We start from the raw sequence: 23,016 nt of genomic DNA on the forward strand, positions 1-23,016 counted from the left end.
CACCATGTCTGGGATGCGTCGTAACCTCGGAGGAGAGGCTCGGGACCCACCACTGGGCCACCTCGCTTGAACTCCGAGGCTCCAGCACATGCCTCCCTTTCGCTTGCTAAACGCCGAGGGGAGAAGCCACAACCTGAAGTTATGTTCATTGGCTTAAGTCCGAGGCTCACACAGTTGTTCATCTCCTTAAGTCCTGCTTAAGTCCGAGGCTCACACAGTTCATCTCCATAAGTTATGTTCATTTGCTTAAGTCCAAGGCTCACACAGTTCATCTCCTTAAGTCATGTTCATTTGCTTAAGTCCGAGGCTCACACAGTTATCATCTCCTTAAGTTATGTTCATTTGCTTAAGTTCGAGGCTTACACAGTTGATTGGTTAATGTTAAGATACCAAGTTAAAGTTATTGAGTGTGTGCTTTAATCAACTTCTAGTCCGCTTGTTTAACGAGGCACAAAAACTTGGATAAGGAACAACAATTAGTAAAGAAAAGCATTGTATTAATATTCAAAAGGAATTACAAAGGAGGGCCTCTGGCCATTACACAAAGTACTGAAAAGGAAACCTAATCTAAGCCTGGCTGGATGGAGGAGGCGCCTCCGTGCTTGGGGGTTCAGCAACTTGGGCATCAGTAGTTGCTTCCTCTGCCTCAGCACTTGGGGCTTCAGCATCAGCTGCCTCGTCACCTTGCACCTCCTCAGCTGGGGTCTGAGGAACCTAATCCACAAATTCGGACCTGAGTTGTGCTAGGTCCGAGTTGGGATAAAGCTCCTCCGCCCTCTCTAGCACTTCGGCATAGGCGAAGTTCCTCCAGTACGCGCTGAAGCTTTTGTACTCCTCTGTGGTGTGGAAGTTGGCGATGTATGCCTTCACCGCCTCTTCCGCTGTAGTTCGGGCCTCTTCTCTGGCAGCCGAGGCGTCGTTCATATACCACTTAGCCTGCCCTTCGAGAAACTGATTGGCATCACGAACGCCGGCCAAGGCGAGATTCGCCTGCTCCAGAGCCTCAGCAGTCACCTTTTGGTGTTCATTGGAGACCTCCACCTTCTTTGTCAAGGAGGCCACCTCACATTGTGACTCATATACTTCCCTCTTGAGGACCTCAATTTGGGTCAACGCAGACTCGAGCCTCGCCGCTTCTTCAACCCTTTGTGCTTTGGCTTCTTCGGCCTCAGCCTTAGCAGCTTTGACCTCTTTTGCAAGGGAAGCAGCCTTCCCCTCCGAGGCGTGAGTCCTTGTTTGGAACTCGCTTAATGCCTCCCTGCATTCCAGCGCGAGGCCAAAGGTCCGGGCGCTTTGGCTCACCAATGCCCTCGTGAGGTCGGTGGCATCACAAGACGAGGCGTGAAGCTGCCACCTCTCCGTCCAGAACTTGTAAAAGCTCTCGGTGGCACCTCTGATTTCCTCAGGGAGGGCCTCCACCAAGGCTGGGGCCAGCTCATCCTCCCTCCCAGTTAGGAAGTTAGGAGACTTCCCCTTCTCCCGGATCGGCTTCTCCTTCGCCGCCTCCTCTTCGACGGCCTCTGCGGCTCACCTTGCAGCCTCTTCTCTGGCCTCTTCAGCCTCCACCTCTCTTACCATCTCCATTTTGATGGCCTTAGAGGCTACAGCAAGGAGCTTTGGCTCACCAGTCTGTTCTGCCCTATGGGACACTGAAGTCCCGAACTTGCCAGCTGAGCTGAAGATGTGCACCAGCTTCCTCTTCTTAGTCTCCTCAGAGACTTTCTCCTTGCCCCGAGGCTCCTTAGGCTTCTCTAGCCTCTGAGTAGATGCGTCCTCCAAGGTCCTAGGAGTGCAGTCCTTCGGCAGGCGCTCAACCCTGCCTCGTACTTCCTTTGCTCCACTGGACCCGGGCTTCAGGGGCCTCGCCTTTGCAGTAGAAGTGGCCTTCAAGATGGAGGCCATGTCTGGAGCTGGGTACTCCCTCTTCTTGAATTTATCTGCACCATAGATTAGCATCAGCACAAGAAACATTCAAGTTAAACATCAAGTGTTGGAGCCCCATACCTCTGGATGCCATCAGCCCAAAGTCCAAGAAGTATCTGCTTCTATCAATCAGGCGATCGAAGTGCCGAAGCTTCAGAGGCCTCTTGTAAATGTCCTCTATCACCTCGAATTCCTCCCTGCTGAGCTCGAACCTCGTACTACTATCTACAAAGACGAACCTTCAACAGTTAGACGAGTAAATACTCTGATTTCAAAACACAAGCAGAGGTCAGGAGACTCACGAGCTTCGTAGTACTGGGTCGGCGCTGTGCATGACAGGGCTTTGTCACCCTCCACTGCCTACCATTTAGCTCGCACCCAGAACCAGGACTCCTTCCACCCCTTGATAGAGGAAGGAAGTCCCACCACAAAGGGTGCGTGAGCCCCCCAAGGCGTGAGGTAGTACCACCCCCTTGACTCCTTCCCAATTACACGGGGCTGGAACAGGGTCATGAAGACATGAAGAGGCATGTCCTCTCCCAGTGACACTTCCTTCCACAGGAAGTACGAGCCGACCAGCTGGCTCCACCCATTCGGTAGAACCTGGGTCGGTGACAGCATGAATTTCCTAAGCACCACCCTAAAAAAGGGGTGCAAAGGAAGACGCATACCTGCTTTGAACAGATATTCACTCATGGCAACGCAGCCGGGCCTCGGATAGCAGGCCCGCTTGTTCGGTTCGGGGACTAACATCTCTATGTGATGAGGCACACCGTACCTCTCCCTAAGTTCCCCCAACCTTTTCCCCGTCATGTTTGAGGGCACTCTAGAAGCCCCCCACTCCTGGGTATAATCCACGTCCTCCTCGGCCATGGCATACCTATCCACCTCGAACGTCCCCCCATGACCTACCCCATGGTCTAAAGACGCTACTGTGACAAGCTCCCTACCCGAAGTGGACTCCATTTTTTGAGGACAAAAAATAACAACGGTGTTTTATGCAAACAATACCTAAAACAGTTCAACACAAACGGAGACCGGTCGGAATCTAATCGCAGACAACCACGACGCCGAAAATTGGGAAATTTGAGAGAATTTGAGAATGCAAAGTGTTCAAAATTTCTGGAAAGTGGGATTTTCTCGCCTTTTATAAAGATCCAAGACGAACCCCACCCGTCAGATCAAATCTCAGTCAATCCGAGCCCTCCGTTACAGATCCAATCAGAGGCGTTGAATTCTAACAGTTTTTGAAATCCTACGCCTCCTATCTATGCGTACCTCACACGCACCTCTCCAGCGCGTCTGCTTCTAGAAACGCCAGTTGCGCTCATAATTGCATTTTTAATTCGTCGGCGCCAGCGCCTTGGAAGTCGTAACGGTTCAGCTACCGTTCCTCGAAAACAAGCACAAAACATCAAATCATTGGCACAGAGACCAAAGCATAATCATTACCATTGGACCTCGGCTTCTTCATACCCGCTCAGCATTCAAGCCTCGCAGGTTCGGTTTCTCAATCACCTCGGCTTCTTCACACCCGCTCAGCATTCAAGCCTCGCAGGCTCGGTTTATCAACCACCTCGGCTTCTTCATATGCCATTCAGCCTTCAAGCCTCGCAGGTTTCGGTTCCCCAACCACCTCGACTTCTTCATCATACACCTACAGCAAAACTTCTCTAACTCCAACCATGATATAAATATCTATACTTGGACTTGGGGGACTATTGTTGCGCGTTGTCACACCTGTCCTACCCACCTGGGCCAGTGGCCCACTCATCCTGATCCACGTGGCATTCCTGCCGAGGTGGCCCACATTTGCCGAGGTGGGTTATATCCGAACTGCTTCTAACTGAGGCCCGAGGCGTGGAAGCTCCTGGTTGTAGCTGAGGTCCTCGAATGGACAAAGCCCCGAAGTCGATGCGTGAGCCTCAACCACAAGGAAACATCCTCCATTGTCACTTCTCCCAAGAGATCTCCTGCACAGATCTTATTCGAATTATTGATGGAATGTCTGTCATAAGCATAAAGGTCAAGTCTTGTCACTAGCGTGGAGGCCCTGCACAAGCAATAAATGCGCCGTAAGCTAGCAAGTCAAATCCCATGCCTAAGAACAGACGTTTAAACTAAGGAGATGAGGCCACGTGCCACTTCATCCAAGGGCCCCCATTCCATATGTATCACTATAAATACCCCCATTGTATAATGTCAAAAGGCTAATGCAAGAATCAATACTAAAGACTGCATTTACTCAACTCTCTCTCATTCACTTGCAATACACAAATCGAGTTTATACACTTTTACTTATACATTTACGAGCACCGGTTAGTAATTATTGTACAATCGGATTACGAACAACCCGTCGGATTCCGAACGTTACCGTCCCGCGTCGTTGGGCTACTCCCACGCCCCTTTGAACCGCTTGTTTTAGACCGTCCACGTGTCTTAGCGTGTTGGACATTCGCTCACGCAAGCGCGGGTGGGACCGACATCTGTTGGCGCACTTTTTGGGGTCAACAGGACTGATGCTGCCAACTAGTGATGGCAAAAAAACTCGCCCCGCTCCAAACGGGTTGGCGAGGCGAGGTGAGGCGTCGCGAGGCATGGGGCAAGGATGCCCCGCCTCGTGAAGGGAAAAAAAAAAAAGAATAAAAGATTAAAAATAATTTTATTTCTAAACAATTTACCCGTTAAAAATCAATTTTGAATTTGTATTTTATTCTTTAATAACGACATAACTCGAAATCTTGAAAATGTTAAAAAAAGAATAATATATAAAAAATTAAACGGAGCAACAAACGAGGCAGAAAGTTGCCCCACCCCTTCCCATCTAAGGCGGGGGCGGGGTTCCCCCACCTCGCCCGTTGCCATACCTACTGCCAACTCCCCAAACCCTCTCTACAAAGCCTGGCAGCATAATTGTTGTGACAATGGGAAAAAATCATATCTACCTTACAAATATAAAGATATTCATTAAATACTATTACATGTATTTTTTAATAAAAAATACTACTCATCATCATATTAACACCAATATTAATGTACATTAAACTTTCCCCTTTTATGTTTGTAACTAAAATCATCCAGTAATATCAAAATGTATGGCATTAAATTCAATGGCTGGAAATATGGAAATTCAAATTCAAATTGAGAATTCTTGTTATGTTGCTGTTCTCTTATTGATTGCTGTAAATGTAATAGATAATCGTCAATTCTTTTGTTCACGTTTCAGAAAATCATCTTTTAGCCCGTGACCTTTGTTCTTGATTATAAGTTGAGATATTCTGTAGATCACCATCATCATAATCACCTTCAATATACATTTCACCCTATTAGTAGCAATTTATAATTTGGCAATACAAATCTTTGTGAGGATGAAAGGAGGAAATCATGGGAATTTTCAAATTTGGCACTGCTCTCCAGGTTTTTTCTTCTCGATAAAATTTGATAGCATAATTAGATCTGTGCATTTGTATTATTTTACATGAACGAGCTTATAATATCGTGCTAGCATATCAGTCACACGGTTAATTATGATTGTATTCTTTGTTCATAAAAGGGGTTTGGTAAGGGTTGACCTTAGAGCATCTTCCTTCAAAATTGGCTCCTTGCCCAATCTGTTTATTTTAGCTTTTACTCTGCCAAGAAACATATGATTTCTTAACTTTTATGAATTTATGCTTGTAGGTTATGTCATGGCTCGTGGCTGCTTTGGTGATAGTGATCAACGAGTACCTTTTGGTGGACTACTTCTCTACCGAAGGGAGTGGAGTTATATTTACATCTGTGGTATTCATCTTTATAGATGCATATGTCTGCATATGTTTGTATTCATCTTTACATCTTCACAAGGAGTCCCACAATGTTGAAGAGATAAGGAAGAAGATCCTCGCATTCAAGGTGATAAGGCCACATGTTCATATGCTGGTAGACAAAAGTTAAGTGATAAGGGAACCAAGGATGACTAGTTCAAACCAAAATGCTTATCCAACGAGATGCAATATATCTGGCATGAGAAAACAACATATCAGAGAGTATCAGATTCAAGAAGGATGCAAAAAGATCAGATTAGTTTAAAGTTTGAATTTTAGAGATTTTTGTGCAAAGTAGTTTTACTTGTTTCATTGTGTTTTATCCTATTTAAATAGACACCTGTGTAACTTCTAGTGCTCATGTTCAATGCAAAAATCTTCAATACAGCAAGCAGTTTGTCCATTAAAAATATATATCAATTGCATGTTTTTTCTTCTCGCCCATTCTTTGTAATGCTATAACGATCTATTTGTTATAATTCTCAAGTTAATACATCACATTTTCAGTTTTACATTTCTCGATAAAGATTTTGTACGAGGATTGTCCATTTGTCATAACATTACATATACATTTTTAACTCAGTATTAGAAACTTAACGTGTTTAATCTCGTACATCCGTTTATTGTTTGATTTTGTATGAATGTAGTTCTAACTTACACAAATCTATATGTGCAAGCCATGGGGTCGCTTAATGACTGAATGTGTTCGTTACATGCAATGTAATGACTTTTGGGCTTCTCGTTCCATTTTGCTGTAATTATCAAAAAATTATTGAGATGGTATCAAAAAGTTGAAAATCAATGAAAGGACTAAGACCTTAAAAATTGAGTACATCACAGGTGGGAATTTTGCCCCAGTAATTATATCAAATTATAGCTAACTACTTTTTTATTTGGAGCTAAAGAAGAGGGATCCAAAGTTAACACCATATGCTCTACTTGTTGAAGTGTTGGATGTGACGAACATTACTACACTTGTTCTTGTGCTCCAAATAAAAATCATAACCTCTAAGGTCCTGCCATATTGAAATTTTTGCTCCGATGGAATGAGCTCCACAATGAAATCACACATGCATAAAAGTCAATCCATCTCTCGTTGCCACATCAACTTTCTCTGATGAATCCCAATATGCTAAATTTCAGTGCTCAAAATTGATTTTGTGGACATAGACATTACATAAACATAGATTGAGATACGATTTGAGGTTTTTGTTTGAAAGTTGTAACAGTGACCTAGGTAATTGGGGGAAATGTGGCGAGAATAATTGGGGATAAATGAAGCAAGATTATGGTTTGAGTTATTGTGCGAGTTTGGGGGAATGATTTTAGCTTTTAAACGGATTACTTGAGGGGTTGTCTTCATAATTTGTCATTTCTGTTTATACTGCTTATATTGCAGTAAATCTGGTGAAAAAATGATTGTAATGTAAAGAGGGAATTTTTTTATTTTTATTTTTATTTTTAAGGTTGCTGGTGAAATTTCCTCTGTGTCAATTTCCATTGGAAAATCGACAAAATTTGGAGCATAAATTCAATTTTGTTAGTAGGCCCAATTTAATTAACGGGCTGTTTAAAAGTATATGGGCTGGGCCTCGCACAGCAAAAACTTGGGCTCCTCATCCAAAACTTATGTCTTCTATAATTCTATTAAAGGGAACAATTTACAAAGAGGAAATTAGGCTGGGTACTGTAAAAGATGGACAAATTAGATTTATACCTTAAAACAAATTAAAACATATTACAAGCGTAATTAATACGTTCTCCCCAAAACCTAAACCTGAAACCCAACCTAAAGCCCTAAATAGTGTTATTCTACAACCCTTCTCCCTCTCTCAAAACTCTCTGTTTCCAAGTTTTGTTTTCCACCAATTTGTTCTCCATCCACTTCAGTTGTTTATTCCCAGTTTGTTTTCACTGCGTCCATCCTTTTCTGTAATTTTTTCATCTTCTCCTTTCCTATTCGTGGATATCTTAAACATCAACCCAAAACCCCAAATCAAAATCAGCAGAAATTCTAAAATATTCCAATTCGAAATAAAAAACTCCTATTTCGACTTCTTCACTCCGATGCCGACTCCGACACCTGACTCCTATTTCTGCAATGGTTGGAAAAAGTAGGTTAAAAAGCAAGAATATTGATGAAGCACCATCTTCAAAAGAAAAACAGGATTTCTTCAACATCTTAAGAACCCAAGGTATTACTTAGTGACAATAAGTTATGTGATGGTTTTTTGTATCTTGCTGTTTGGAAATTTTGATTTAGGTTGCCATTTTCTGATTTATATGAAAATTTTACTTCAGTTTTCTGATTTCTCTTTTAAGAAAGGTTTAGTTATTTATGTTAATTTAATAGTGAGGTTTTAAAACAAAAAATAACTTTTCGTTTGCTGACCAAAATTATGAAATAAACAATTAATCTATTATAACATGGAGGTGTCTGCACAAGGAAGCAATCGGACGAGCTCAAACTTAGCTAAGTTGGTGCTTTTAAATTTCAAAATAAAGTATAGTAGGATAGTTTTCCTTTTCTGCATTGTAAATCTGCTTTCTGGTGATAATGGATAAGATATAGTTATTAGATTTCAAAATGTTACAACAAAGGTTCACTACTGAGTTTAATATGAATATTAACTTCTAGTAAGGTTTAAAATAATTAAAGCATTGAATCGTAGACCATATCAAATGCATTTTGTGGATTACAATCTATGTGATATTCAAATAGAAGGGCTTCTAATTTATATGACATTGATGTTTAATGAATTTATATTTTAATTCTCTTTCGTGGAATTTTCTCTTTCTTTTGATTGACTGAATTAATTTTTGGGTCAATGTGAAAGCTATGGTAGCTATGAATCAAATCACAGTTATGGTAGCTATGAATGAAACTTGGTCAACTTGTAAAAAAATCACCTTATCATATTAAATTCTATAATTTGTGTTTGCGATTATCAGTTGCATCATTTAAGGTATATGAATTGTTTGGGATAATGTTTGACTTATTGAGGATTGAAGAAATTTGGAATGCAAGATTTTATGTTTTTGTTATCAGGTTTGACATCCCTTCTTGGCGTGTTCATGGCTACCGATGTTTACTACTGCTGGAGCACAATTGTTTGAAGAGGTAGCAGATTGGTCTCCGTTAGTTGATAGAACTTAAATGAGGAGCAAAGAGCCTGTTGGCAATGTGATTAAGTTTGAACCATATAATGTAAATAATTGACATTTATGAAGTTCTTTTTGATGATTTTGCTATTGTGATTGGGAATATGTTTGAAAATAACATTGTTGAACTTGAGGAGAAGTTAATTGTGTCAACACATAAGAAAAATTAGCTTTGAATCAATTAATGTGAAAAAGTGACATTCTATTATTTTTCTTAAAAAAGTCACACTATCTCATTTAAATGCATAAGTGTACATTTGTAAAAATTTGAACATACAAATTCAAGCCTTGTTTTATGCTAATACATAAAAGATAGTTTTGAATCAATTAGATTGATATATGCAATGTGTTCGTTTAAGGAAAATGTGAAAAGGTGACATAACGTCACTTTTCTAAAAAAGTCATACATGTGATTGAACAATTAACTAGATGCATATACGGGTGTTTTTTTTTTTTTTTTTTTAAAAATACAAATTCAAGCTTGTTTTATATTAATACATATAAAAAGGAAAATTTTGAATCAATTAGATTGATACATACAAGACATTTGCTCAAGGAGAATGTGGCAAAGTGTGTCACTTTTTTTTTTCTTTCACTTTTTTTGAATCTATGTAATTTTATTTTTTTAATTTGTGTCACTTTTTCAAATTCGTCACTTTTTTTAATTTTTGCCATTTTTTGAATTTTTGTCACTTTTTTTTTCTTTTGGAATTTGTCACTTTTCAGTCATCTTGAAACTTCTATTACATTTTTTTAGTGAGAATGTCACTTTCTAATAAAAGTGAAATTATATATCATTTTTTAATAAAAATGTGACACTAAACTTTTAAAAGTGACATTGTGTCACTTTTTTTTTTTTTAATAAAGAAAAGTGACAATTTTTATATTAAAAAAAAAAGTGACATTGTGTCACTTTTTAACTTTAGACAGTATTTTTTACTTTCAAAATTTTTTTCATATGATTTTTCAAAAGACCTCTAATTTTAAGGATATTTTTGTAAGTTGCCCATTTACAAATAGGAAAATCAGACTAGACCCTTTTTATATCCATGGAAAATGGATTCCCCCCCCCCCCCCCTCCCCGCCCCTCTCGCTAAGCCTTAACCATTCATTCTTTTCACAATTCAGTGAAGAATTCATCATTTTCTCGATCGATTGTTCCGTTTAAAGGAATTATGACTCAAAGGTGCTCGAGCTTTAACGCTTGATTTTTTTTCATAGGTTATTTTTTATACTACATTTTCATTATACTAAAAATCATCTCAACCTTTCCTTGTTGTTGCGATTAGAGTCCCAAAATTTTTTATCCAATTTTTTATCATCAATTTTAAAAATATTATTTCCGTGTTTGATTTCGATTAAAATCTACTAAAAATTTTAAGTCGAAGTTGATAATTAATTTTAATCACACATTTAATTATTTTTTACCAAAATATACTAAAAATTTGATTTCAATATACACCAAACAATTGCTATTTCTGAAAATGGTTTCTATTCAAAATGTTCGTTAAGAGGACATTAAAAAAAATTATTTGCTCATTATATTTTTATATAAGTAAAAAATTGGTAACAAAATATTTTCTTCTAACTTCAAAGCACCACGAACAAAATATTTGAATAAAAGCCATCAAGGACTAAATATGCTATTGAAATATAAGCGTCGCTGTTGCTACAAAAAATCGTACATGTTGATTCTCGAGTTTGATAATTGAGGATGAGCACGAACGCGTTCTTCCAATACCTGAGGCGCCTCGTCGATGCTTAAGTTTGTGAGAGGGGAAAAATGTATGCGCAAGACTATAAATTGAATGTAAAAGCATACCTCAACAATGAACTTTGATAATGTATTTATAGATGGTGGTAGAGTTGTAAAATGATCCAACTACATCTAACCCTTATTCTTTATCATGCAAAGTAGTGTTGTTATATTGAAAGAATTTTATTTGAACTTTGAATCGAACCGTTATAGGTAAATAATGAGGATAAACGTCATGAAAAATTATAGTCGAAGCAGAATTAATGTTTTCTAGAAGATGTGAGATAAAGATTATGTTGCATGATGTGCGGTCCGATCTGGATAGGCCCAACCTTAGCATGGAAGCCCGACCTTGGTGTTTGGGTAAATGTGGGAGGACAAGATCGAACTATCGATGTTGAGCTCGACCACATAAACTCGAGGATGTTCTAATCTTAGGAGAGTGCTCGAGGTTATCATGAACTCGAACATGAGGTCGTGGATGGTCGGGTCATACAAAAATTTTACACAGATAAGCAAAAATTGAGGAATTCAAATGCAATTACAAAAAATTATGGTGTGAATTCTATTACCTAGAAAATTATGCCTCTGTCTCTGTTTAGGTTTATATTTTGTCATTAAAATTTAAGTTTTCAAAGAGTAAATGGTAGATAAGTGAGCGTTGTTTGAGCCCGTTTAGGAGAAAATAAATTTTATAATAGTAATTTTTTGAGAATGCATGATTAAAAGTAGATAAAAATTTTAAACTGACGTATAATATTTTTATGGAAAGAATGTGTAATTGACACTAGCCCTTGTCTGAACCCCTCATTTTTTTTTGTATAATAATGAATTTTTGAATTGTGTATTGATGAAAAATATGTGATTAAAAAATAAGAATTTTTTTTGGATTAACGTGTAATATTATTTTATTAAAAAATGTGTTGTTGTATATATCTTCCATCAATCTACTATTCTAAACTGCATTTTTTTTCTTCATAAAAATAGATTTTAAAAAATGGGGCGGCTTTGACTTTGACAAGTAAAATTGGAAGAAAATGAATCCCAATGTGACTCGAACCGGGTTGATTGAGTAAGAAAAAGAAACCCGGTTTTAGTGGGGGCGCATGTTAGTGTATTTATAGACTGTGGAAGGATGTGCGCGTTACACATATCCGCCATGGCTGCCTCCAGCTTGGCCTCGCAAGCTTTTCTAAGAAGGGGAATTCGGGCATTTACATCCTATCATTCCATCGATATTGCAAAAAAGCTCACACAGTTCAGAACCTTCCCTCTCACAGCTCCTTTGAGTTCCTCAGGTCTACTCATCTGTTTATTTACAATTTTTTAATTGTGGTGATTTACACTTATCTACATAATATTAGGTTTTATATTCGGATTTTTTGAAAATCTCAACTACCCGTTTGACTGAATATGTGAATGTTGACGTATTTGCTAATGTTTGTTTATTGACGGAAACTTTGATGTGTCCTATATGAAACTGTCGATAATCTTGAATACCTATTTGAATATGCTGTTAACGAGGAATTCAATCTGAAAAGAAAGACCTTTTTGGTATAGAAGATAATTGACGTAGGGAATACATGAACTTAATATTTACACACCCCGTGTGCATTGTTCTTGGAAAAATTGGCCAGAATCGACAAATTGGGAAACTTATATAAACCTGTATATGTTGAATTCAATGGATGCTAACAAGTTAATGTACCGATCAAGCATAGTAGGCTGGGTATAAATTACGCTCAGTTTTGATCTACTCAAGTTTGTGAAGTATCCGAGTTAATGGATGCTAACTCCAATACAAAAAGCCATTGACGAGGCATTTTCTTGCAATGTCGATGGGACTCATTTAACTAGCTCAGTTCTATAATTATTATAATCATAGCCGTAATTTGCTTAGTTATTGATGCTCGTGCATGCAGCTTTGGGTATATGCCACTCACCACAGGCTGTAAAGGGTATTGATGTTTCACTCAAAGGAGTGAGAGACATGGAAACAGTTGAAGAAATAAAGCGGATTGTTGAAATGGTATACTTTTTTGAAGTCATTTGGCCGAGCACTCTCAACTGTATTCCTTGTGCAGATCACTTTTCTTCTTCTTCTTCTTAGTTTGACTCTCCTTGCTGCTGCAGAGAAAATTAGAGAGAGCTACTTCATAAAGAATTCTGAAGTTACCGAACATCAAATGGTTTTAAATATACTTATTGCTTCTTCTGTTTCTTAGGCAGATCGGGCATTACTAAGGAGAGAAGTTTTACATACTGATTTTCTCACACCACCTGTTCTAAGTGAGTCAATGTCAGTATTAGTGAAGTTAAATGAAATCAAAGCAGTTGCTCAGGGAGGATACCCAGAGGTTAGAAATCCATATCATCACCAGACTTGGTGACATAGTTACTTACAGTTAAATTGTTTTTATAATTCAAATCTTGTAGGCTGAACGTTGCCGGCTCTCAGTTGGACATCCAGATATATTGACATCTGAACCCAACAATGTTGTAGCACTGAGGTAAGTCACTTCACATATCCACCGCCCTATTTTTATTGGTACAGTACTATAAAAGTCAATGCAACTTATCCTCTCGTTCCTATAAAAAATGAATAGCAGTCTTTTCATCACAGTGAAATGGTTTCTTTTATCAGTATATCAGGAAAATTCGAGTTTGAACCTTGTTCTCATGGTGACTTTCTTGGTGCAATCCTCAATACTGGGATTGTTAGGGATAAGCTGGGAGATATTATATTGCAGGTATCTCTTCTATAAAATTCAATGTGGGATATATTTTTACCGCACTTGCATTAGATTTCGGGTAAACTTTGCAATGTTCGGCACTTTAATTTAGTGTAAGAAACCTGATAATGAACTTTTCTTAAAGAAGGAAAAAATGAAAAACTTTAAAACGGATAAACGATTGAAATTTCGTCCCAGGTAAATCTTTTAGGGATTAGTTAAAACTTAAAAGTGTATATACCTGTAGATTTTTAATGCATGGGTTAGCATATTGGTCAAATATCTAATTGCGGTAATATTTGTTGGATTTGTACCTTCATTTATTGGTTATGTAGGGAGAGAAGGGGGCTCAAGTCCTTGTCGTTCCTGAAATTGCTGACTTCCTCATATCATCGCTAAGCAAGGTAGACATATGATTTCTGTAAAAGTCTACATTCTATCTGAACCTCATACACTTTAAGATGTATTTGTCTAACTAGCAATGTTTCGAACAGAACTTATTCAAACATGAATATACTTCTCCTCCTCCCGTGGTTGGGTCTAGGGGTGGGCGCGGGTCGATTCAGTTCTCGAACCAAAATTTTCGGGTATCTAGTAAATGGAACCGTCGGGTCCAAATATAATTATGGAACTGTTCGGGTTTGGTTCCGTTCGGTTCTGTACTATAATTAAATTTTTTAACATTTATAACAACATTATATAAATACAACTAATGACACATTCAATGGTTTTGGAATGTCAGAGACTAGTAGACTACTTGGTTCAAATGATCGCTACGGTCACAGCTTCGGTCGGTGGAGGTCACAGCTTCGGTCGGTGGTCACAGAGTCGGTTGATGATTGTATAGGTTTTGGAATGTCAGGGAGACTGTGAGAGTGAATGCAAGAGTTGAGACAACGTTATGCACTTTAGTGTAGATATTTATGGTTATTTAGTGGATTGGATTTTGTTGGGCTAAGAAATGAAACAATAAAATGGGTAATTGGGCTAAAAATTAAAAAATTAGAAATGAAATAAATTATTGCGCCAAAAATTTGGATTTAGAAATTGTTAATTTGTTTAGAAAAAATTAAAATTAGAATAATTTGATTTATTCAATATAAAAAAATTAGAAAGATTCGGTTCTTATTCGATTTTTTGGTTCTTAGTCTAGAATCGAGAACCGAACCGTACCCGTCGGTTCTCAATTCAGATACCCGTTCGGGTATTTAATTTGACAAGAATCGTCGGGTTCGGTTCAGTTCGGTTCGGTTCGGTCGGTTTGGTTCGAGAAATTTGCCCAGCCCAAGTTGGGTCAATTACATTTTGTGCCTTTTATAATTCTTTGTTGAATTGACTGAACCAGAAACCATTAGTTTGCTCTACTGCCTTGTTAATTTCCCTTAAAAATAAGCTACCTAAATTGACTTCGACTGTTTTAATAATGCAACCAGCATATACATGACATAGAATTTGATAAAACTTGATTAGGAAAGGAGATCTGCATACGCCTGAACAGGTAATATTCTGAGTTGAATAAAGCAGACTAAGAATTTAAGGAGTCTGTGATGCACCTTATAAATGTGGCATACAGATTAACAAATGATTTTTTATTTTTTTTTAATATATTTCCCTTTTGCAGGTAAGGTATGTCTCAGTTACCTGTGAAAAGATACCATTGCTTGATATTGAATATGTGCCGCCAAGGTCAGTCATTTCTTCCTCATATTTACCCTATATTTGATTAATATTGTTGGTTTGACATCATTTACTGACATGACTGCTATGATCTTTATAGTACCAAGACTCTGAAAACTGTAGAAGCGTCACTTAGATTTGATGCCATAGCTAGTGCTGGCTTCAAAATTTCACGATCCAAAATGGCTGGTTATATCAGGTATGACAGTGTCTCCCTTATCTTTTCTATTCTCTGTTGGGAGTTAAAAAGACTGGCTGTGCAGAGGTCATATTCAGACTGTAAGGCTGGTGGTAAATGGTATCATTGAACTTTATGTGAAGACTTTTTCAATTCTTCATTTTGAGGGTTTTTTATTTGTTGTGGATTGCTTCAATCTGGTGGACGACTCTTCTCTTCTATTGAAAGAGGCCTCGGAAGCGATTTCGTTTTCAGATAGTGGGGTATTCAACTGGTTTAACATACGTACGGACTCCTAATTGTGGGTTTTCTATATATTTAACGTGAAACAAGAAAGGATTTTGCACGGTGTATCCATCATTGGAATGGCATGCTCTACTGTAGGTGCCGGAGAGTTTTAAGATTTTATACATTATTATTGCTTTTCTGGTTTTTCATTCCTCATTTTAAATTTGATTTTTAGCCCACACAAGTTTTATCCGCATTTTCTGTTAGTGATATAATTCCTGCTATCTCTATCTTTCAACAATACCTGCAGAATTACTTAATATCATATTCCCTGACCAAGGAACCCTGTTTTAGAATGGCAATTTCTCAGAACTCTTTCGTTTTGTCAAACAAAATTTCATGTTATTCAGTTTTTCTGTCTTTTATTCTAACTGAATTATGAAAAAACTTTTAGACAATTATTAAATCCGAAATAGAAGAAATATGTGCCTCTAAAGTAATCCAAAAACTTCTCATGATCTTTGCTCTGGTAAAAAACATAATCATCTTGTAAGGCAAGATATAATAGTTTCTTTACGTCTTAAATGTCAATAAAACTTATCGATATTTCTCTCTAATTCTACATGGGGTGCCCACTTCAAATATATGTGCAATCTATTTTGATTCTCAAATGAAGTTTTGCACATATTGATGAATGATCTGAATATATAACTGGAAACATTTCATTTATATTAACCACAAGGCGAGATCAATTGTGAACTTCATTTATGACATTGCAAAAATAACTGAACTGCTGAAATTTCGTTTGCCTTCTAGTGATGGAGATGTGCGTTTAAACTGGACCACAGTGACGAAAAGCAATACAACCCTAAAGACAGGAGACGTCATCTCTGTAAGTGGTAAAGGTAGACTAAAGGTGAGTCATCTTTTCAGTGATTTACTAAATGCCATCTTATTGCTTGGGGATCAACCAAGACATTGCTTTTTCGAGATTTTAGGTTGAAATTGAATTTTCAAACCATAACAAAAAAACTGCAGTTTTATACTTAGCTCTCAATACTTTAACCGTGGATGCATCAACCTGTATGTAATTGTGTGGTGCACGTGCACTAACACATTCACAATCACGTGCATATAAATTCATAAATGCTCTCTTGCTCCAGGTTGGAGAGATAAACACCACAAAGAAGGGAAAGTTTGCAGTTGAACTCTTTCGATATTTGTGAGGCAAAGGGCGATTTATCAACTTCCCCGGCAGGTAAGAACTTGTATGCACTGACTTTGAAGTTTGAACAACTAATCCTACAAATTTACCCGGATAATTTTCTGAAAAAGGAAATCTCACAGATCCTGTCAAAGGACAGGTTTACATCTGCTTCGACAAGGATTAAGATTGCTTCAAGGTAAACCTTTCTAGTAATGCTAGTGTACATTAGAAGATGTTCTCTGGCTTTATTATTCATTAGTGCATTTTTTGGCATCTTGTTCGTTTGTAAATACTTGACATACGAGTTAAGTTGATGGTAGCAGAGATGAGAGGAACAGATAATTTTCTGAACTTCTTTAGATTGATGATTGCCGGCGAAACTAACTTTATTCTGGTGCTAGATGTTGTTCATTAGGCAAATAATGTGATAAACAATAATTTGTATTTCATGCAAAATTTAAATCTTAGCTACGAAATCGACTACCATCCCACCTCACCCTCCTATACGAACAAGTTGTTCACATTCCAAAAATCTGTGTTTGATCCAAACAATTATCACTTACGCGTATCTACAATTCCCATACTCACACTAGACACCCATAGAGAATTTTTTTTCCCACGCTTGCCACAATTTGCTTGTGCAAAACATTGGCGCACATTTTCCGGCAGCAACTCTCCTCTCCCAGCGTACACTTCTGACCACATCACCTGCAGTTATTCTGGACCACAAGCACATTCCGGCAATGCTTCTTGCAGCAGTAAAGAAGGCTTGTTCCATCGTTAGACCTTTACCCATTGTATCCATCATCAGTCGCGTTACAACGTGTGCCTTTTTTGATGATGCTCGCTAAGAACCGGATTTGTAATCGCTTGGAAGAAAATGGTGCATCAACTATGTATTCTTCATTCCCGGTCGTCCTCAACTTCGAATGATGCTGATGCTTGAATATGTAGGATTAGTAGAAAGTGGGTGAGAGAGAATGATTCTTGAATAGGGTTTTGGCCATTCTCTCATGCTCACAAGAGTGCAAATGAAGGGACGTCACGTGAGGTTTATATATATTATGGAATTTGTAATAAGAAATTGTACTCTTTTTTCATGGCAATAACCCCTTGTTTGGTAGCAGTTTTTACCCAAAAAAATCAAGTTTTTGACTGTTATTTTACTATTTCAATCATTATTTTTTATTTTTTTACTCACAGATGAGACTCGCATTTTTCTCTAACGGTCAAAAAATCAATTCTTATAATCACTATCGAATTCATGAAGGGCCACTCGTTAATTTGGAGTTGATAAGCCTCCTTAATGAGAGGCCTAGATTCTTGCATAATAATTATACATAAATAGTGGCATTGCCGAGTAACTAGAACAAAATAAGTTGATTGGTCACAGCCTCCTATGCTATATCTAGGGATATCAACGAGTCGAGTCGGCTCGCAAGTCGAAACTCGAGGCTCGGGTAACATGTGCGCTCAGGTCTTTTTGAGCCGAGCTAGCAGGCTCGCCTTTTTCTTTGCTCCTTTTTTTTTTTTTTAAGCTGGCAGTCCAGCGACTGCCTTAAAGGCAACATTTTGCTGCCTCCAAGTTCCTTTCTTTTTTTTTTTTCTCTCTTAATAATGGCTCACGGGTTGGATCGAGCACGGCTCGTCCATCCAAGTTGGGGCTCGGCCCAAGCTTAGACTCTGTTCTTCCGAGCAGTGAGTGCGGGCCGGCTCGGGCTTTTTCGAGCCGAGCCATGGGCGGCCCGATCTGACGCACCAAATTGCCATTCCTAGCTAGATCTTAAGTCTATATTTTTTTTGCATTTACTAGCAGATTTATTATTATTATTATTATTATTATTATTATTATTATTATTATTATTATTATTATTATTATTATTATTATGTATGTCAATGCCCGGCCATGTCCCTCATCATCGTCACCGACTTATTTATGTGAGACTCGTAAAATTTCCCTATTGGAATCATCCAACTGGCCATTGCCATTTTCTTCAAAGGACTCTCCTAAGACAAGTTCTTAGGAATAGGACTTGCTCGATCCCACTATGCGTCGAGTTTGGCATAACTATCGAATTCCATTTCTCGATCTTCCATTGTCAAGGTGGCACTCGAGATTCTTAGCTTTACAACACTTGCAATCCATCCTAGATGGGTACGTGCTCAACAAATATCAACCTAGATTGGCTTAATCGTCAACGTCAAGTTAGAGATAGTAACACGAGACCTCAGTTAAAAAATGCCAGCAATGGTCAACTATTTTAAAATAATATATACTTTTCTTAACTTTTGTTTTGTCCCAACCCAATTATTATTTAGTATTTATTTTTTAAACTATTTATATATTTAATATTTCTATCTAAATACAGTTCACAATCTTTAATTATTTTTCAATGTTATTAGTTACTTTTAAAATTTTAAGAATTGGAATCTTCAATAGATTGTGAGTCTTAACCGATCTCCTAACTTCCCTACTAATGCTTCAACAATCTCATGATTTGAAGTCCATTTGTTGTTAAATGTATATTTGTACAATAACTATCTATTCTATTTATTTTTTCATTGTTAGACATTCAATATTTACAACTAATTTTAATTTTAATAGTAGCATTCTTGTTCTTGTATTTCAATAAGAATAAAAAAGCAAAAATTAGAACTCAATAAGAAGAATAAAAAAGCAAGAATATAAGTTGATGAATTAAACAGGTGAGATGACTGCTACTCCAAGAAAATCTCATGCATTCCCTTGAAGAATCTTGTTTGATGGCTCAATTGTTGTCCATTTGCCAATCTTTGTTAGCCACAACAGACCTAAAGTCTGTAAGGACAGACCACAAATCAACCCAATCCATAAACCCTGTGTCACACAATTTTGAACATAGAATCAAATTTCATAACCCTTATGAAGAAATACAAAAGAAGGAACCGTGCATCGTTGTAATTACGTGAATTAAAGATCTTCTATGACGACCAACAACATATTTGGCTTCGCCAAGCTTTGGGCCCATTTGGCTAGACTTTTGAAAAGTCAAAAATTACTTTTGAGATTAAGAAGCTATTTTTAAAGACGATTTCTTAAAGTGCATCGTCTAATTAAAAGAATATTTGAAAGAAGTTGACATTTTTTACAAGAAGCAGAAACACTGCCAAATGTGTCCCTTGAGTGTCACTTTTTCACGAGGTTTTAAGCTCAAAACTCTTTCTCAAAGTAGGTCTCTCCTCACTTTCGAAAAAAGTAATATATTTTTGGGCTTGGCGAAACATGTTGTAAAAGCAGTAACGTTGGTGTGTACTGCACTAACGATCACAAGTGACAAACACCTCTCCTTTGTCAAAACCATGGGAAGGAAAATAGTCTAATATTTTTACCTGAGCATATAGTTTCATCTTGAAACTAAGTAGAACAGCAATCGGCATCCCAATTAGATAGAATGCTGCCAAGTTAATACACACACCCATTTGCTGCCAACCACATCCTCTAATCACCCCTGTAAAATCAATACATTTCCATTTAGAGTAGAAATCAATAAGAGCACATTCTTTATACAGCATTGTACAAGATAACAAACACGCCTATTTTCGAGACCCTCAAGGTTGGAGTCCTAAGGATGCTACATCAAGGAATGAAATGCCCGTGGCCCAAAAGACGAAAAGATAGTAGTCATTTGTACGAGATAACAAACACGCCTATTTTCGAGACCCTCAAGGTTGGAGTTCTAAGGATGCTACGTCAAGGAATGAAATGCCCGTGGCCCAAAAGACGGAAAGATAGTACTCTTGACAAATGACGGCGCTACTGAATCACAAAAAAGCTCTCATCTCCCCTTTTGGCCTTGGGTATTGTCGTTCACCAAAGTGACGAATCCAGTACTCAAGATCTCAACACACTAATAATGAGCTTTTGCCTCAGTGATGGCAACACACATTTAGAAGCTAATTATAAGAGCGGTGACGTTTTGAATCCTGTCTAGTGTTTGCCCACACGGCATGCCAAAAACCTCGTAAGAATATCACTTTATATGCTGGGAAGTTAAAGAGAGAAATCCAACCTGATAAGATTGCTTGAAAGAAATCGCATGATATAGACACTAAAAGGAGGGGTGTCATCGAAGAAAATGCTTGCAAAATCTCTGGGCTATTACTGAAACAACTCGCCCACAAATAATGGCCAAAAGTTAGAGCCAAAATAATTACAAGTGCAAAAAGAACTGCCAGCTTCAGAGCGACGGCCATGGCACGTCTAGCTTGATCAGGGTTCCCGCCTCCCAACTCATTAGACACCCTTGTGCTGCAAGAATGAATATCAGATTTAGCAGAAATAATAGTTATAATAGAAAATATTTGATAAATTCGATAATTATACTATTTTTTTCCATTGTAATACCTTGCCGTTGCTCCAAGACCGCAAGCAAACATGTAACAAATGGCTTCTGTATTTATACTGAAGATATAATCATCGAAACTCAGTGAAAATATTCGTAACAAATCAATATAGAAACACAAAGAAGTAAAGCTTATACCAAATTGCTATCAGTGAAGTGTTTGTTTTTGAATTTGGCATCATTCCTGCTAGCAAAACTAGAAGCTCAAATGCCCACTCCTCTAAGCTGCCAAAATAATAAGCAATTTATAATTCTTCACAAATACGAAAATCATAATCGGTTTCTAGTCGTCTGTCATAACTCCAACCAGAAGGTGGATTCAGACTATCAGTGGCTGTAAGACTATGATAATTGCACTTGATGCTGCCAAAAATAGCACTTCTAAGCACTTCCAAACACGCTTTTAGATAAATAAACGAGTCTCCTCTTTAATAGTTCAGAATTTAGATGAGGTCATTGAGGTGGTTCCTATAAGCCAAATATCTTGAGTTCAAGTCTCGCAACAACTGATTTATTGAAATTATTTAAGTGTCACGTGTTTAATATAAAATGAACCTGGCGTTCACACAAGAATATGTGTTGATCTTGTTGGAAAGAAAATAAATTAAATGGTGAATGAGATGTAAAAACAATTTTGATTTCAAATTCTCTTATTAAATTTTTCATTGAATTGGAATAAATTATGAGATATAACAATAATTTTGATTTCAAATTTTCTTGTTAATTTTCAACTGAAATAGTGGTTACAAAGCCTTAGAAGCTATTGTAACATAATTTGATGTAAATATAACATTAGCTACGAAAATTGAAAGCCCCCTCGTCCTAGTACTATATCAGGAGCTGTTCTCCCTTCTTATTCCATACATCAAAATTTTGAGAGTTCTCCCATCTCTCTAAATTTCTCCCTCTCTTTGTTTTAAAAGCGTTGCTCTTAGTAGTTTAGATAATTGTTTCTAGTTCGGTGATACAATTATGAGCATTCTCAATTCACCTAAAGCAATGACGAGGTGTTAGACAATTGCTTTCATCCATTAGATCCTGTAAGATAGATGCTATCAGTCCTCCTATACTACCGCAGGGGGGAACGGGGGAATCCATTTTAAGGAAACTACATGCAACACAAGTCTTGATTCCTTCCAATATCGTTACTTCATCAACAATCAAATTTTCTCTCTTTTACTGTCACTTTGTTTATATTATAATATTTCTTTCATTATTTTATAATTCCAGCTATATTTCTAATTTCTTTTTGTATTTTCCTAGCAAATTTAAGCCTCAAGAAGAAAGGATTAAGTTAAGCCATTCGAACTAACCACACCATGGCTGCAGAGGGTAAAGCTAGCTTCAAGTTGGTGACAATGAAACTGTATGACTCCAGTGACAATCCATTCCAAGTGTGCGCAAACTTCTTTGCATAAAGAACGTACATTCCTAGGACAATAACTAAAATCCATAACGAAATTGAAGCAGCCAATGCTGCTCCCTCGATACCGAAAGAAGTCCAATGAACCAAAGCATAAGTTATCCCGACATGAACGATTAGCACAAAAAATGAGCACATGAACAGGGGTGAAACGACTGATTGCATCTGAAGAAAACGCAAAATATTTTGCAGAAGTCCATATGCAAATAATCCAGGTACGAGATATTTCAAATACAGAGATGCTGCCTTTGATATTTGAGGATCCTGATGTAACAGTGTAAGAATAAATTCTGAATACCACCAGAGAATGGATACAACAATAGTGAAAAGGCACGATACAATGCAAGATGTCTGTAGATATATTCCCAGCATCTCGTATAATTTTGCGCCGTATCCTTGCCCACAGTGTCTCGAGTGCACCACTTAGGCCAACCAAGAATAAATTTCATCAATTTCTTGTTCTAAAATGTCAGTAAATTAATAAAAGAAGTGGCGACGTAGAGTAAATTTCATATTGTCCCCCAAAAAAAAAAAAAAAAAAA

General features: G+C 37.6%; 1 protein-coding gene, 1 long non-coding RNA gene and 1 pseudogene across 6 annotated transcripts; 2 read left to right on the forward strand and 1 right to left on the reverse strand.

Moving 5' to 3' along the window:
- The first annotated feature begins 7,404 nt into the window (after nucleotides 1-7,404).
- LOC111393472 lies at nucleotides 7,405-9,030 on the forward strand. The gene is made up of 2 exons (XR_002702428.1): nucleotides 7,405-7,924; nucleotides 8,779-9,030. It is a non-coding gene; the product is annotated as an uncharacterized LOC111393472 (long non-coding RNA).
- Nucleotides 9,031-11,775: 2,745 nt separating this feature from the next.
- On the forward strand, nucleotides 11,776-17,125 carry LOC111393473 (putative RNA-binding protein YlmH). 5 transcript variants are annotated; one of them, XM_023019012.1, is made up of 11 exons: nucleotides 11,776-11,945; nucleotides 12,570-12,676; nucleotides 12,873-13,004; nucleotides 13,084-13,157; nucleotides 13,292-13,397; nucleotides 13,715-13,783; nucleotides 15,001-15,065; nucleotides 15,157-15,255; nucleotides 16,279-16,378; nucleotides 16,626-16,720; nucleotides 16,827-17,125. In XM_023019012.1, the coding sequence occupies exons 1-10, from the start codon at nucleotides 11,783-11,785 to the stop codon at nucleotides 16,686-16,688; spliced, it is 978 nt and encodes a 325-aa protein (XP_022874780.1). In that variant the 5' UTR covers nucleotides 11,776-11,782; the 3' UTR covers nucleotides 16,689-16,720; nucleotides 16,827-17,125. The 5 variants fall into 5 exon arrangements, with proteins under 5 accessions (XP_022874780.1, XP_022874778.1, XP_022874779.1 ...); XM_023019010.1 differs by having other exon boundaries at nucleotides 11,777-11,945; nucleotides 16,798-17,125; XM_023019011.1 differs by having other exon boundaries at nucleotides 11,777-11,945; nucleotides 16,810-17,125.
- A 2,132-nt stretch (nucleotides 17,126-19,257) lies between these two features.
- Nucleotides 19,258-23,016, reverse strand: part of LOC111392973 — a 9,566-nt pseudogene continuing 5,807 nt past the window's right edge.

Source organism: Olea europaea, chromosome 4, assembly GCF_002742605.1.
Source record: "Olea europaea var. sylvestris chromosome 4, O_europaea_v1, whole genome shotgun sequence".
Lineage (NCBI taxonomy): Eukaryota > Viridiplantae > Streptophyta > Magnoliopsida > Lamiales > Oleaceae > Olea > Olea europaea.

Excerpts from the sequence above, each read along its gene's own strand:
- LOC111393473 (XM_023019012.1), top strand. The coding sequence starts at position 11,783 with ATGTGCGCGTTACACATATCCGCCATGGCTGCCTCCAGCTTGGCCTCG. Across the intron at positions 12,677-12,872 it reads TAAAGCGGATTGTTGAAATG|GCAGATCGGGCATTACTAAG; the intron begins GTATACTTTTTT and ends TCTGTTTCTTAG. Across the intron at positions 13,005-13,083 it reads CTCAGGGAGGATACCCAGAG|GCTGAACGTTGCCGGCTCTC; the intron begins GTTAGAAATCCA and ends CAAATCTTGTAG.